Source organism: Salvelinus alpinus, chromosome 16 (assembly GCF_045679555.1).
Source record: "Salvelinus alpinus chromosome 16, SLU_Salpinus.1, whole genome shotgun sequence".
Taxonomy (NCBI): Eukaryota; Metazoa; Chordata; class Actinopteri; order Salmoniformes; family Salmonidae; genus Salvelinus; species Salvelinus alpinus.
The window spans coordinates 13,169,675-13,186,920 of NC_092101.1; the positions used below are offsets into that span (position 1 = coordinate 13,169,675).

The 17,246-nt window shown below is 43.4% G+C and overlaps 1 protein-coding gene across 3 annotated transcripts in view; it reads left to right on the forward strand.

Annotated features, from left to right (window-relative positions):
* LOC139540846 (CREB-regulated transcription coactivator 1-like) overlaps positions 1-14,188 on the forward strand; it is a 28,145-nt gene extending 13,957 nt beyond the window's left edge. For 2 of the 3 annotated variants that reach the window (XM_071344854.1, XM_071344852.1), the window contains 6 exons: positions 211-359; positions 9,154-9,378; positions 9,939-10,037; positions 12,958-13,044; positions 13,201-13,375; positions 13,669-14,188. In XM_071344854.1, coding sequence (XP_071200955.1) covers positions 211-359; positions 9,154-9,378; positions 9,939-10,037; positions 12,958-13,044; positions 13,201-13,375; positions 13,669-13,880 — 947 coding nt within the window. In that variant the 3' untranslated portion in view covers positions 13,881-14,188. The remainder of the gene's footprint in view (positions 1-210; positions 360-9,153; positions 9,379-9,938; positions 10,038-12,957; positions 13,045-13,200; positions 13,376-13,668) is intronic. The other variant, XM_071344853.1, reaches the window with a different exon arrangement.
* The last annotated feature ends 3,058 nt before the right edge of the window (positions 14,189-17,246 follow it).

Sequence of the window (17,246 nt, forward strand, 5' to 3'; positions counted from 1 at the left end):
GATGGGTGGGTACTTTATTACATAGTGATTGGCATATGTAGACGATTGCCAAAGTCAGATAAACATACAGCACAATTCACTAGAAAATCTGTCCAATATAGTTGTGAAAAATGTTACGTAGCATTGCAGAAATGTTACGTTGCACAGCAATACCCAGAATGAATTTACTTCAGAGAAGTCACTTGTGCCTGTCCTGTTGTGTCTTGGCAGGGATCACTACCACCTCTCAGCCTACCATGACTGTGGCGGCCCAGCGTAGGCAGCCCACCCTGATCCCCCTAACCCTCAACGCAGACCCCCAGCCACAGCAGTCCCCGCAGCAGCTCTCCCCCACGCTGTCGCCCCCTCTCAACATCCAGGTGAGTCGACTCAACGTGACCATGCTATCCAATCCCTGGACAGCAGGGCTAAGCATTATTACATAGACAAAAATCTAAACGTTCCTTGTTGAATACAATTATATTTTAACTTTGCTCTACCGATTGTCCGTGGGGTTGGCTTTTATATAGGGCACATTTTATAATAGTGCTGGAGTTGACTAAACAGCTATGTAGACAGAAATTAAATTATAACTCAACCTTAACTTCAAAAGGAGAACTGGTAGAAGTATTTTTCTCTTACATGGCTAAATCCCAATTTGGAGGTGAGCAAGCACTTCCTGGCAGATGTAGTTTGGCCTTGTTTCCTGAAATGACTCGGCTAGCAAATATCCCTCAAGTAATTTAGTGCTTTCAATTGCTCAAAGAAGGCATTCGATCATAATGCTCCGAGTGTGAGCTACTTTCAAATAGAAAACAATAATCCTCCTCCGCCCATGGCGCCAGTCTCGACTGTTACCTGTTCTGACCATGACCTAAGAGAATCTTTATACAACATACTAAGCCTTTGTGCCACTGGGCAAACCTAGATCCTCACAAGATATTCAGCCACTCTTGTAATACTGAGTGTACAAAACATTAAGGACACCTTCCGGATAAGGCTTGGAACCTAGGGCTGTGGCGGACATGACATTTTGTCAACCGAAGATTGTCAATCAAATAACTGCCGGTCTCACGGTAATTGACCCTTAATTAACATAAACACATTTAGCATCTCCTGGCTTCTACGCATAGCCTACTAGCCACTGGTGTAGACCTTGGAACATGTACATTTTTAAAAGTATTAAATCCATGTAATAAGCCTACAACTTCACAATAATTATTTTCTTTTTTTAGACAGGTCTAAAGAAGCACAATATGAAGAAAATATAGTCTTTTTCAGAAGAACATAATCGAATACTCTCTGTTGTCCTTATGTTAGGCCCTGATCTGGCTATGCCATATAGCTGTGGGCTACACTAGTTTAATTAGCAGACAAGAGTTGCTTAGAATTCCGTGGCATTATTTTATAGTATGAAGAATACAATTGAACATAGCTGAATTAAATAGAAAATATTACTATCTCTAAACGATTTGAGAGAGTGCGAACATGAGGCTATTCTGTGTTGAGCGGTTAACAAAAAAATTCCTACATTTGAAGTCGGAAGTTTACATACACTTAGGTTGGAGCCATTAAAACTAGTTTTTCAACCACTCCACAAATTTCTTGTTAAAACAAACTACAGATTTGGCAAGTCGGTTAGGACATCTACTTTGTGCATGACACAAGTAATTTTTCCAACAATTGTTTACAGACAGATTATTTCACTTATAATTCACTATATAACAAATCCAGGGGGTCTGAAGTTTACATACACTAAGTTGACTGTGCCTTTAAACCGCTTGGAAAATTCCAGAAAATGTCATGGCTTTAGAAGCTTCTGATAGGCTAATTGACATAATTTGAGTCAATTGGAGGTGTACCTGTGGATGTATTTCAAGGCCTACCTTCAAACGCAGTGCCTCTTTGCTTGACATCATGGGAAAATCAAAAGAAACCAGCCAAGACCTCAGAAAAAGAATTGTAGACCTCCACAAGTCTGGTTTATCCTTGGGAACAATTTCCAAACGCCTGAAGGTACCACGTTCATATGTACAAACAATAGTACGCAATTATAAACACAATGGGACCACGCAGCCGTCATACTGCTCAGGAAGGAAATGCGTTCTGTCTCCTAGAGATGAACGTGCTTTTGTGCGAAAAGTGCAAATCAATCCCAGAACAACAGCAAAGGACCTCGTGAAGATGTTGGAGGAAACGGGTACAAAAGTATCTATATCCACAGTAAAATGAGTCCTATATGGACATAACCTGAAAGGCCGCTCAGCAAGGAAGAAGCCACTGGTCCAAAACCGCTAAAAAGCCAGACTACGGTTTGCAACTGCACATGGGGACAGAGATCGTACTTTTTGGAGAAATATCCTCTGGTCTGATGAAGCAAAAATAGAACTGTTTGGCCATAATAACCATTGTTGTGTTTGGAGGAAAAAGGGGGAGGCTTGCAAGCCGAAGAACACAATCCCAACCGTGAAGCACGGGGGTGGCAGCATCATGTTGTTGGGGTGCTTTGCTGCAGGAGGTGCACTTGACAGAATAGATGGTGACATGAGGAAGGACAATTATGTGGATATATTGATGCCACATCTCAAGACATCAGTCAGGAAGTTAAAGCTTGGTCGCAAATGGACAATGACCCCAAGCATACTTCCAAAGTTGTGGCAAAATGGCTTAAGGACAACAAAGTCAAGGTATTGGAGTGGCCATCACAAACCCTGACCTCAATCCTATAGAAAATGTGTGGGCAGAACTGAAAAAGCATGTGCGAGCAAGGAGGCCAACAAACCTGACTCAGTTACACCAGCTCTGTCAGGAGGAATGGGCCAAAATTCACCCAACTTATTGTGGGAAGCTTGTGGAAGGCTACTGTGAACGTTTGACCCAAGTTAAACAATTTAATGGCAATGCTACCAAATACTAATTGAGTGTATGTAAACTTCTGACCCACTGGGAATGTGATGAAAGAAAGAAATCCTTCTCTCTACTATTATTCTGACATTTCACGTTCTTAAAATAGAGTGGTGATCCTAACTGACTTAAGACAGGGAAATTTCACGAGGATTAAATGTCAGGAATTGTGAAACATTTTAACTTAGTTTATTTGGCTAAGGTGTATGCAAACTTCTGACTTCAACTCTATATGCTTGATTTAGTTATTTATGTAACTTTCGTTGTGATACAAATTTTGGGCTATATGTTTTGATTTTTAATACATTATAAGGCTGCATGATTCGACTCTAAAAAGTCTTGTGAAAGGCATGAGCTCTGCTTTTTTTTTTGTTGCCCAGGCTGTACCCACTTCGTCAGTCTCTCATTCACAATTTGACAAGCACTTGATAATGCCTCGAATTTCCCGACTGCATCCCCTTTGTGTGGCTGTAATGCCCCCTAAAAAAATCCATGCCTTTTTATGGCCGTTGTACCCTTGGGCTGAAATAATAATAATTATAATTCCCTTCTCACAGCTGCATGCCGAAGCACCTCTCACTTACGTGGTTCTCCGTCACGTGATCGGGTCTATCTCACAGGCTACAAGTGAAGACCGACACATCAGGGACGCAACTGCGCGCGTCCATATCCAATTCCGAGGCGCATATTGAAGATATAGGAAGAACTGTCCACATTTACTTTTAGTCAGGCATCAAGATGAGTAGGCCCAACGAACGGCAAAAGCACTAGCATATGTAAATCTACTATCCCCATAGTACAAAAGTTTACCTATTCTGTGCGAGAAATAAATATTACAAATATAGTCTGGGACAGTTCTGGGATGCAATAGATCCCAAATGAATACAACTAGCATCAAAAACCTGTTTTAAGCAATGATCCTGATGCAGCAGATGAAGGTTTCGCTTAAAATGTTGATACACTGTTAGGCTATTTCTTCACATTGTAAGCACATCAATGAGCCTATGGCAGTAGGCTATAAGCGCGAATGTTCCATTAGCAGGAAAACACCATTCTCAAAAGTGACCATAAATGCCATTATGCATGTAATGCTTTTATTATAAAGGTGCATTTTTATGGTGAAAAGGATCTTCCCCAAACTTGAAACGCACGCGATGTGTGTGTATGCCAGTTAGGCTCTACACCCATTCTAAAGCGGAGTAATGTGATTCATTTTAAGAGGTTATTTGGACACTTTAATGTGATACAAACCTTATCAAAACATATAGGCCTATGTTCATGAGGTGTGATTTGGAAAAGTTGCGCAAAAAAAAAAAACATGCATGTTTCTTACCTTAAGCTGAGCATCATTCACAAGTGATGGGCTAATATTTGCACCATTACAATATTCTTGATTTAATCTTGTCTTTACATATATTATTTAGCATATGTTTGAAATTTGTTTTGATTTAGAATGGACCATTATCATGCACCGTCTTGAAACGGGCAGCGGGAAAAAATATAAGATGCTTTTCCCGTGGTCCATTTTCATGCCAGCCTGGTAGGCTATACTCTTGTTGGAAAGAGAAGCAATGTGCTTAATATTAGGGAAGTTGAGAAATAAATATAGTAGGCCTAGCCTATAGAAGCTGATGGGATCCTCTTTTTAGTAGAGGCCATCACTCTGTTTTCTCATGCAATTGCATAGCCTATAGAAATGTTGCGCAACATGAGCTCATGGCCTCACATGAAGTGTTTGATTAGATTTTCAATTACATTTGCATTGATGTCAGAGTGATTAGAGGGACAATAGTGTTGAGTACCAGGCAGTTAGCACGTTTGGTAGGCTACTAATGACCATCAGCAGCATCAGAGCTTGGTGGTGATTACCATCAGAGGAATCAAATGATATTCATCAGTACAGAATCCCAGCTTCACTCCTATTTAAACCCTCCCAGTGGCAACAGTTATTGCAACTAGAACCCTGTAGTCGCTTAATCAAGCCTAATTACCGTGACTAAACGGTCATGTGGAATTTGACTGCCATCATGACTAGTGACCGCCAGTGATGCGATAGTACGGTCACCATAACAGCCCTAGTTTCACCCCCCGCCCTCAGAACAGCCTCAATTCATCGGGTCATGGATGCTGGCCTGTGTTGACTACAATTCTTCCCACAGTTGTTGCCTGGATGTCCTTTGGGTTGGCTGGATGTCCTTTGGGTGGTGGACCATTCTTGATACACTCGGGAAACTGTTGTGTGGAAACACCCAGCAGTGTTGCAGTTCTTGACACAAACTACTACCATAACCCATTCAAAGGCACTTCAAATATTTTTCTTGCCTATTCACCCGCTGAATGGCACACATGCTCAATCCATGTCTCAATTGTCCCAAGACTTAATAACCCTTCTTTAACCTGTCTCCTTCCCTTCATCGACACAGATTTCTATTGGATTTGACAAGTGACATCAATAAGGGATTATAGCGTTCACCTGGTCAGTGTATATCATGGAAAGAGCCGATTTCCTTTAATGTGTTGTACACTCAGTGTATATTGGAGGAAAATGTAAGCTCAGCAAAAGGTGATTCATATTTGCTTTATTTTTAAGTCTTCATCTGGGTGCTATATACTGCATGAAGATATATAGTAGGTCATGTACAGGTAACTGCCAAAATAATGGAAACATGAGTAAATGAGGGAAGTATATTGAAAGCAGGTGCGGTTCCTGAGTTATTTAAGCAATTAACATACAATCATGCTTAGGGTCATGTGTAAAAATTCTGGGAAGATTATTATACACTGCTCAAAAAAATAAAGGGAACACTTAAACAACACAATGTAACTCCAAGTCAATCACACTTCTGTGAAATCAAACTGTCCACTTAGGAAGCAACACTGATTGACAATAAATTTCACATGCTGTTGTGCAAATGGAATAGACAAAAGGTGGAAATTATAGGTAATTAGCAAGACACCCCCAATAAAGGAGTGATTCTGCAGGTGGTGACCACAGACCACTTCTCAGTTCCTATGCTTCCTGGCTGATGTTTTGGTCACTTTTGAATGCTGGCGGTGCTCTCACTCTAGTGGTAGCATGAGACGGAGTCTACAACCCACACAAGTGGCTCAGGTAGTGCAGCTCATCCAGGATGGCACATCAATGCGAGCTGTGGCAAAAAGGTTTGCTGTGTCTGTCAGCGTAGTGTCCAGAGCATGGAGGCGCTACCAGGAGACAGGCCAGTACATCAGGAGACGTGGAGGAGGCCGTAGGAGGGCAACAACCCAGCAGCAGGACCGCTACCTCCGCCTTTGTGCAAGGAGGAGCACTGCCAGAGCCCTGCAAAATGACCTCCAGCAGGCCACAAATGTGCATGTGTCTGCTCAAACGGTCAGAAACAGACTCCATGAGGGTGGTATGAGGGCCCGACGTCCACAGGTGGGGGTTGTGCTTACAGCCCAACACCGTGCAGGACGTTTGGCATTTGCCAGAGAACACCAAGATTGGCAAATTCGCCACTGGCGCCCTGTGCTCTTCACAGATGAAAGCAGGTTCACACTGAGCACATGAGCACATGTGACAGACGTGACAGAGTCTGGAGACGCCGTGGAGAACGTTCTGCTGCCTGCAACATCCTCCAGCATGACCGGTTTGGCGGTGGGTCAGTCATGGTGTGGGGTGGCATTTCTTTGTGGGGCCGCACAGCCCTCCATGTGCTCGCCAGAGGTAGCCTGACTGCCATTAGGTACCGAGATGAGATCCTCAGAGCCCTTGTTAGACCATATGCTGACATATGCACATTTGTGGCCTGCTGGAGGTCATTTTGCAGGGCTCTGGCAGTGCTCCTCCTTGCACAAAGGCGGAGGTAGCGGTCCTGCTGCTGGGTTGTTGCCCTCCTACGGCCTCCTCCACGTCTCCTGATGTACTGGCCTGTCTCCTGGTAGCGCCTCCATGCTCTGGACACTACGCTGACAGACACAGCAAACCTTCTTGCCACAGCTCGCATTGATGTGCCATCCTGGATGAGCTGCACTACCTGAGCCACTTGTGTGGGTTGTAGACTCCGTCTCATGCTACCACTAGAGTGAGAGCACCGCCAGCATTCAAAAGTGACCAAAACATCAGCCAGGAAGCATAGGAACAGAGAAGTGGTCTGTGGTCACCACCTGCAGAATCACTCCTTTATTGGGGGTGTCTTGCTAATTGCCTATAATTTCCACCTTTTGTCTATTCCATTTGCACAACAGCATGTGAAATTTATTGTCAATCAGTGTTGCTTCCTAAGTGGACAGTTTGATTTCACAGAAGTGTGATTGACTTGGAGTTACATTGTGTTGTTTAAGTGTTCCCTTTATTTTTTTGAGCAGTGTATTTGGCTCCCATGCCTATGCCACCGTAGAGTGATCAATCCTCCATTCACAGGGCACGAGTGGTCACTGAATAGTTTGATTAGCATTAAAACTATGTTAACCATGTGCCATGGCCGTCTGTCACCAGATTTCAACCCAATTGAACACTTATGGAAGATTCGGAGCGGCGCCTGAGACAGCGTTTTCCACCACCATCAACAAAACACCAAGTGATGGAATTTCTTGTGGAAGAATGGTGTCGCATCCCTCCAATAGAGTTCCAGACACTTGTAGAATCTATGCCATTGTGCATTGAAGCTGTTCTGGCTCGTGGTGGCCCAATGCCCTAAGACACTTTATGTTCGTGTTTCCTTTATTTTGGCAGTCACTTGTATGTTAAACCAGTTCGTTTTTACTAATACACTTTGGAAGACTGTCAAAAATGCCTAATATATTTTTTAGCGCAGTGTTTTCCACAAGCACACGGAGTAGCCCCTATAGAAAAAGTAGCCAGCCAGGATCCCCTGAAAAAATGTATCTCTAAGAGAAGAGAGAACGACATCCAGTGAAATAATTTCTGCAAGTGTTTGCAACTCTCTTTGTGAATTACAGTATGTCATTCATTCTAAAAAAAATACTTGTTTAACAACTGACCCATAGAATTCTTCTTAAAGAATCTTGTAAGAGTCTGCTGACTTCCACATGCTTCCATTTTCTCAGCTATCTGCAATACAGGTAGGAGTGAATGAAGCAGGTGTTAATCATGGACTTGGCTACACAGAAAACAGTAGTAGACTACTCCATTGTAAACACTGATTAAATCAGTAGACCTATGCCGATTGTACAAATTATTATTATGAACACCTGCTCTTTCCATGACACAGACCAGGTGAATCCAGGTGAAAGCTATGATCCCTTATTGATGTAATTTGTTAAATCCACTTCAATCATTGTAGATGAAGGGGAGGAGACAGGTTAAAGTAGGATTTAAGGCTTGAGACATGGATTGTGTATGTGTGCTATTGAGGGTGAATGGGCAAGAGTTAAACAGTTTCCCATGTATCAAGAATGGTCCACCACCCAAAGGGCATCCAGATAACTTGACACATGGGCCAGCATCCCTGTGGAACGCTTTTGACGCCTTGTAGTCAGTCCATGCCCCGACAAATTGAGGCTGTTCTGAGGAACGGTGTTCCTAATGTTTTGTACACTCCGTGTATAACTACATTGTATGATTTATGCATGACAAGGATATGAGATTGACTTTATTCAGTCAGTGCGAAACAATTGCGAATGATAGAAAGTAGCCTTGTTTAATTTAAAGCTGCAGTATGTAACTTTTTGGGCGACCTGACCAAATTCACATAGAAATGTAAGTTATAAAACTGTCATTCTCATTGAAAGCAAGTCTAAGAAGTGGTAGATATTTTCTATGTGCGCTATTTCTGTGCATCCCGTTTTTAAGTTTAGTTTTTGCGTCTTTCGTTTTTTTACACCAGTGTCAAAACAGCTGAAAATATAATATTTTTGGTTATGGCAAATATATTTCACAACGGTTTAGATGGTACAATAATTCTCTGCGCTATACTTGCTTTTTTTGTCACATATAAACTGAAATAAGGATTTCTGCTTAGTACACCTTTTTTAAGTGGAAAAAGTACGCGGCTGAAAATGTGTGTGTATAGCCGGCGTTAGTGGAAAACACTGCTAACAAAGAGCGGTGCATTAGTTACCTAACTGTAAATAAGTTAATTGTTTCACCTGTTAGTTAGTTAGCTAGCTTACTAAAATGAATAGCATTTTAATTTATCAACTGCTCCTACACTATTTTGCTAGATACTGTAACCCTGTCCTAACACTGTCAGATTCATTGTTTCACCCCAAAATCTTGGCCTCTTTAGCCTGGTAAAGTTGTTTTTGTTTTTCTGTATCATTTATCAGGCAGTGGCGATGGAGGCCTTGACTCTGGAGCAGCAGCTATCCCAGTATGCTTTCTTTAGCCAGCTGACAGTGCAGGCCCAGGCTCAAGTGCTCAATGACCTGCAGCAGCAGGCCCTGCCCCAGGGCATCAGGCTGATCACCCTGGCCACCACCACTGCCCCAACAGCCACCCAGTCCTCCCCGGACAGCCAGATCCAGACGCCCGGAAGCATCAACGTCAACTCGGTGAGTCAAACACTCTGTAGAAAGAGGACACAGACAGGGGGGGAAGTGTGACCTGGCAAGTTCCAAGAAAAATAGTGTTGTAGTCCTTGTTTCATTAAATGTTCTAAAGACTTCATGAACATCTCAGTGCAGACGCCTCTTGCACTGAGATGCAGTGCCTTAGACCGCTGCGACACTCAGGAGCCCTTATAGCCGCTTAACATAAATTAGTTTTATTTTGGAGGACAACAGGTAGAAGAATGACTTAAGATCTGTGAAATTTCTTTACCCAAGTTTCTTCTGTCGAATTGAGTTTCCTGCTTGTCAGTACCTTGACTGTTGATAACTTACTTACTCATACCCAGTGAAATTCTAGCTTCTACAAAGTTTGGTTCACTTCAGCAATGGCTGATTTGCTTTTAGTTTTTGTGTTTTTTCATTGGGATTGAACTGGTCTGTGGATAGATGGTGTAGTAGTTGCTTAAGACTGAGCCCACCCCAGACTGTCCTTGGGACCTTCTCTGTGTGCTCTTGCTAGTGTTTAGAAGTTCTGCACCGGTTAACACTCTTCCCTCCAACAGTACCGCAATCAGACAGGCTCTCCGGCCAATCAGTCTCCAACTTCCCCAGTCTCCAATCAAGGCTTCTCCCCGGGCTTCTCCCCTGGCGGCTCGCCTCAAGTAAGGGCGAAACCACCAAGCTGCCTTGTTGGGGGAGGGTTTTTTGCCTGGAATTGGCTGTAAATGGTCCAGCTGCTACTCATCCCAGCCTCTCGCTCCCATCCATGGTGTCAGCAATCCCACCCCCATTTCCTCTCCTCCAGACCACTGCTCGATGTCTGCTTATCATATTGGCTCAGGTCTTTGAGTGTTGTCGCATAGCAGCTTTTTGTGTTTTTGCTTGAACCAAATGTACACAACATGGCAAAGTATGTGGACACCCCTTCAAATTAGTGGATTCGGGCTATTTCGGCCACATCCGTTGCTGACAAGTGTATAATATTGAGCACACCGCCATGCAATCTCCATAGAAAAACATTGGAAATAGAATGGCCTTACAGAAGAGCTCAGTGACTTTCAACGTGGCACCGTCATAGGATACCACCTTTCCAACAAGTCAGTTCATCAAAATTCTACCCTGCTAGAGCTGCCCCGGTCAACTGTAAGTGCTTTTATTGTGAAGTGGAAACGTCTAGGAGCAACAACTGCTCAGCTGTCACGCTTTACCATCTGCCAGTCCGACGGACAAATCTGGGTTTCGCAGATGCCATGAGAACGCTACCTCCCCGACTGCATAGTGCCAACTGTAAAGTTTGGCGGAGGAGGAATAATGGTCTGTGGCTGTTTTTAATTGTTCGGGCTAAGCCCCTTAGTTCCAGTGAAGGGAAATCTTAACGCTACAGCAAACAGTGACATTCTGTGCTTCAAAATTTGTGGCAACAGTTTGGGGAAGGCCCTTTCCTGTTTCAGCATGACAATGCCCCTGTGCACAAAGCGAGGTCCATACAGAAATGGTTTGTTGAGATCGGTGTGGAAGAACTTGACTGGCTTGCACAGAGCCCTGACTTCAACCCCATCGAACACCTTTGGGATGAATTGGAACGCCGACTGCGAGCCAGGCCTAATCGCCCAACATCAGTGCCCGACCTCACTACTGATCTTGTGGCTGAATGGAAGCAAGTCCCCGCATCAATGTTCCAACATCTAGTGGAAATCCTTCCCAGAAGAGTGGAGGCTGTTATAGCAGCAAAGGGGGGGACCAACACCATATTAATGCCCATGATTTTGGAATGAGATGTTCGACGAACAGCTGTGCACATACTTTTAGCCATGTAGTGTATGTCCGGTGAATATGTAGCACCTACCTGGAACCTTAATTATGATTATTTTTAGTTTTGGATAGTCCAACAACTGTTTGTAGCAGCTTTGGTTGTCTCCTGTTGACATTATTCATTTTTGGGGAAATATCCTGTTAACAAGGCTGTTTCAGGTGTTAGACATGGGTTTAACTCTTTCTATACTGAACAAAAATATAAACGCAACATGTAAAGTGTTGGTCCCATGTTTCATGAGCTGAAATAAGATGCCAGATATGTTCCATATGCACAAAAAGCTTTTCTCTCAAATGTTGTGCACAAATTTGTTTATATCCCTGTTAGTGTGCAATTCTCCTTTGCCAAGATGATCCATCTACCTGACAGGTGTGGCATATCAAGAAGCTGATTAAACAGCATGATCATTTCACAGGTGCACCTTGTGCTGGGGACAAAAGGCCAATCCAAAATGTGCAGTTTTGTCACACAACACAATGCCACAGATGTCTCAAGTTTTGAGGGAGCATGCAATTGGCATGCTGACTGCAGGAATGTCCACCAGAGCTGTTGCCAGAGCATTTAATGTTCATTTCTCTACCATAAGCCGCCTCCAACGTCATTTTAGAGAATTTGGCAGTACGTTCAACAGGCCTCACAACTACAGACCACGTGTAACCATGCTAGCCCAGGACCGCCACATCCGGCTTCTTCACCTGTGGGATTATCTGAGACCAGACACCAAGATAGCTGATAAAACAGAGGAGTATTTCTGTCTGTAATGAAGTCGCTTTGTGGGGAGAAACTCATTCTGATTGTCTGGGCCTGGCTCCCCAGTGGGTGGGCCTATGCTCTCCCAGGCCCACAGCCATGTGAAATCTATTATATTAGTGCCTGATTTATTTATTTCAATTGACTGATTTCCTTATGAACTGTAACTCAGTAAAATAGTTAATAGTTGCATATTGCGTTTATATTTTTGTTCTGTTTGCTGATCCTACCTTTACATATATTACAGCTGGCTACAGTAATGTGATCTTCCTTGGGAAAGTAGCTGTATATACTGTATGTTCCACTTATTGTTGTTTTTAAAATTTCTGAATTCCAAAATTTGTTTTGTTATATTGCCAAACTTTGGCAAGTAATTATACTTAAAAAGTGGATACGTCACGACATTTGTCAAATGTAAGTATTACTGGCACAAGTCAGTTTTAAAGGCATGAAACCGTGTAACAGTTGCTAGCAGAGAGAAGCTGCAGAAGCTAATTAACTTCACCCCGAAGTTAGCCAAGCTAGCTAGCTAGCAAAAGTCACTTGCATTTATTTGCTCCAGCACTGTTTTGCTAGCTCATCCCTCTAAAAATGACAAGATGGCTCATTCTGCAGTTATATTGTGACATTTCTCTTTTCTAAACAAGGCCTATTGGTCTTGATTTTTATAATGTTATTGTTCAGCTGTATCAAATCTTACTGCTGAAACCTTTATGTGGATGTGGCTCTTATGAATCATGCATTCTATGGTTCATTTTTAAAACATGGTCTGAATAGGCATAATAAAGTGTTATCAGATGCTAGTGTCTGTGCAGTCATGAACAGCCATTTGCTAACGGTGCTTGAATTGACTAGCTTGTGGATTGCCTCATGCTTGTGCTTTTTTTGTGTTGTTTCATGACTACTGTTCCCTTATATCCCTCAGATACCCTAGAAGGCTGTACTGATTAGCTGTAGGCCTATTAGTTTCCATAACCCATTTATTTTTACTCTAATCAGTGGTCAAATGTCTCTTTCAGCACATTCCGGTGGTGGGCAGTATATTTGGGGATTCGTTCTACGATCCGCAGCTAGCATCTCGGCAGACCAATGCTCTCTCCCACCAGGTGACTTAACCCACATCAAACTAGGACATGAATTTCACTGTCTATTTTCATTGCAACTCTTTCCCCCTAAATGTATCCATATTAGAAATTGTGCCTGATCTCTATATTCTATTACCTAACTTTACTTATTAAATGTGTATTTTTTCACTTGCCTAGCTCGAGCAGTTCAATATGATTGAAAATCCCATCAGCTCCAATAGCCTATACAGCCAGTGCTCCACCCTCAACTACACACAAGCAGCCATGATGGGCCTTACAGGGAGCAGCCTGCATGACTCCCAGCAGTTGGGCTACAGTAACCATGGCAACATCCCTAACATCATTCTCACAGGTACTGAGCAGCAGCTGAGCCAATTAGCGAGCCTGTCATGTAATTTAACTTAGTCTAGGCTCTGTACACACCTAATAAAGTGATTCATTCATCCTGGCTTGATTATAGTCAATTGTTTTATGAAGGTTGGCCAGTATGAGGAAAACATGTATTTTGTTTAAGTGAATTGTAGTTAGTTTTTCTCTTGTTATAGATTCTTTGAGTGAAGACTGTTACTTAAATAATATTGGTAGTTATCTAGCAGCTGCTTTGATTTACAAATGTCAAATGTTTTCCCAAATGTTGCATTTTAGTCACAGGTGAGTCTCCACCCAGCCTCTCTAAGGAGTTAACCAACTCACTGGCTGGTGTTGGAGATGTCAGCTTCGACGCGGACTCTCCCTTCCCATTGGACGAGCTGAAGATCGACCCTCTCACACTGGATGGACTGCACATGCTCAATGACCCCGACATGGTTCTGGCTGACCCTGCCACTGAGGACACGTTCAGGATGGACAGGTTGTAATGCAGAATACTGGCTGTGGCCAACAAAAAAATAACCCTGGTAAGAAAGGGAAACGAGGCATGGTGGGGGTGAATCATCTCCCCAGTTTCATGGCCATACAGCTATCTGATCTCACCCTCAAGTCCTTTCAAATAATATGCCATCAAAAACCATTGTAGAGAAGGACATGCAATGACTTGTTGGGTTTGGGAAGTGCATTGCTGTCATTTCCAATGAGATTGTTGGTTGGTCAGAGCTTTGCTAGCCTTCTGCGTTTTTATTTATATATATATATATATATATATATATACACTGCTCAAAAAAATAAAGGGAACACTTAAACAACACAATGTAACTCCAAGTCAATCACACTTCTATGAAATCAAACTGTCCACTTAGGAAGCAACACTGATTGAAAATAAATTTCACATGCTGTTGTGCAAATGGAATAGACAAAAGGTGGAAATTATAGGCAATTAGCAAGACACCCCCAAAAAAGGAGTGATTCTGCAGGTGGTGACCACAGACCACTTCTCAGTTCCTATGCTTCCTGGCTGATGTTTTGGTCACTTTTGAATGCTGGCGGTGCTCTCACTCTAGTGGTAGCATGAGACGGAGTCTACAACCCACACAAGTGGCTCAGGTAGTGCAGTTCATCCAGGATGGCACATCAATGCGAGCTGTGGCAAAAAGGTTTGCTGTGTCTGTCAGCGTAGTGTCCAGAGCATGGAGGCGCTACCAGGAGACAGGCCAGTACATCAGGAGACGTGGAGGAGGCCGTAGGAGGGCAACAACCCAGCAGCAAGACCGCTACCTCCGCCTTTGTGCAAGGAGGTGCACTGCCAGAGCCCTGCAAAATGACCTCCAGCAGGCCACAAATGTGCATGTGTCTGCTCAAACGGTCAGAAACAGACTCCATGAGGGTGGTATGAGGGCCCGACGTCCACAGGTGGGGGTTGTGCTTACAGCCCAGCACCGTGCAGGACATTTGGCATTTGCCAGAGAACACCAAGATTGGCAAATTCGCCACTGGCGCCCTGTGCTCTTCACAGATGAAAGCAGGTTCATACTGAGCACATGAGCACATGTGACAGACGTGACAGAGTCTGGAGACGCCGTGGAGAATGTTCTGCTGCCTGCAACATCCTCCAGCATGACCGGTTTGGCGGTGGGTCAGTCATGGTGTGGGGTGGCATTTCTTTGTGGGGCCGCACAGCCCTCCATGTGCTCGCCAGAGGTAGCCTGACTGCCATTAGGTACCGAGATGAGATCCTCAGACCCCTTGTGAGACCATATGCACATTTGTGGCCTGCTGGAGGTCATTTTGCATGGCTCTGGCAGTGCACCTCCTTGCACAAAGGCGGAGGTAGCGGTCCTGCTGCTGGGTTGTTGCCCTCCTACGGCCTCCTCCACGTCTCCTGATGTACTGGCCTGTCTCCTGGTAGCGCCTCCATGCTCTGGACACTACGCTGACAGACACAGCAAACCTTTTTGCCACAGCTCGCATTGATGTGCCATCCTGGATGAACTGCACTACCTGAGCCACTTGTGTGGGTTGTAGACTCCGTCTTATGCTACCACTAGAGTGAGAGCACCGCCAGCATTCAAAAGTGACCAAAACATCAGCCAGGAAGCATAGGAACTGAGAAGTGGTCTGTGGTCACCACCTGCAGAATCACTCCTTTTTTGGGGGTGTCTTGCTAATTGCCTATAATTTCCACCTTTTGTCTATTCCATTTGCACAACAGCATGTGGAATTTATTGTCAATCAGTGTTGCTTCCTAAGTGGACAGTTTGATTTCATAGAAGTGTGATTGACTTGGAGTTACATTGTGTTGTTTAAGTGTTCCCTTTATTTTTTTGAGCAGTATATATATATATATATATATATATATACACACATACACATACAGTTGAAGTCGGAAGTTTACATACACTTGGGTTGGAGTCATTAAAACACGTTTTTCAACCACTCCACAAATTTCTTGTTAACAAACTATAGTTTTGGCAAGTCGGTTAGGACATCTACTTTGTGCATAACATAAGTAATTTTTCCAACAATTGTTTACAGACAGATTATTTCACTCATAATTCACTGTATCACAATTCCAGTGGGTCAGAAGTTTACATACACTAAGTTGACTGTGCCTTTAAACAGCTTGGAAAATTCCAGAAAATGACGTCATGGCTTTAGAAGCTTCTGATAGGCTAATCAACATAATTTGAGTCAATTGGAGGTGTACCTGTGGATGTATTTCAAGGCCTACCTTCAAACTCAGTGCCTCTTTGCTTGACATCATGGGAAAATCAAAAAAAATCAGCCAAGACCTCAGAAATAAAATTGTAGACATCCACAAGTCTGGTTCATCCTTGGGAGTGATTTCCAAATGCCTGAAGGTACCACGTTCATCTGTACAAACAATAGTATGCAAGTATAAACACCATGGGACAATACAGCCGGCACACCACTCAGGAAGGAGACGCGTTCTATCTCCTAGAGTACTTTGGTTCGAAAAGTGCAAATCAATCCCAGAACAACAGCAAAGGACCTTGTGAAGATGCTGGAGAAAACAGGTACAAAAGTATCTATATCCACAGTAAAACGAGTCCTATATGGACATAACCTGAAAGGCCGCTCAGCAAGGAAGAAGCCACTGCTCCAAAACCGCCATAAAAAAAGCCAGATTATGGTTTGCAACTGCACATGAGGACAGAGATTGTACTGTTTGGAGAAATGTCCTCTGGTATGATGAAAGAAAAATAGAACTGTTTGGCCATAATGACCCTCGTTATGTTTGGAGGAAAAAGGGGGAGGCTTGTAAGCCGAAGAACACAATCCCAACCGTGAAGCACGGGGGTGGCAGCATCATGTTGTGGGGGTCCTTTGCTGCAGGAGGGACTGGTGCACTTCACAAAATAGATGGCATCATGAGGAAGGACAATTATGTGGATATATTGAATCAACATCTCAAGACATCAGTCAGGAAGTTAAAGCTTGGTCGCAAATTGGTCTTCCAAATGGACAGTGACCCCAAGCATACTTCCAAAGTTGTGGCAAAATCACTTACGATGGCCACTCCAAAATCTTGACACTGCTATCACAAAGCCCTGACCTCAATCCTATAGAAAATGTGTGGGCAGAACTGAAAAAGCATGTGCGAGCAAGGAAGCCAACAATCCTGACTCGGTTACACCAGCTCTGTCAGGAGGAATTGGTCAAAATTCACCCAACTTATTGTGGGAAGCTTGTGGAAGGCTACCCAAGCTTGTGGAAGGCTACCCGTTTGACCCAAGTTAAACAATTTAATGGCAATGCTACCGAATACTAATTGAGTGTATGTTAACTTCTGACCCACTGGGAATGTGATGAAAGAAATAAAAGCTGAA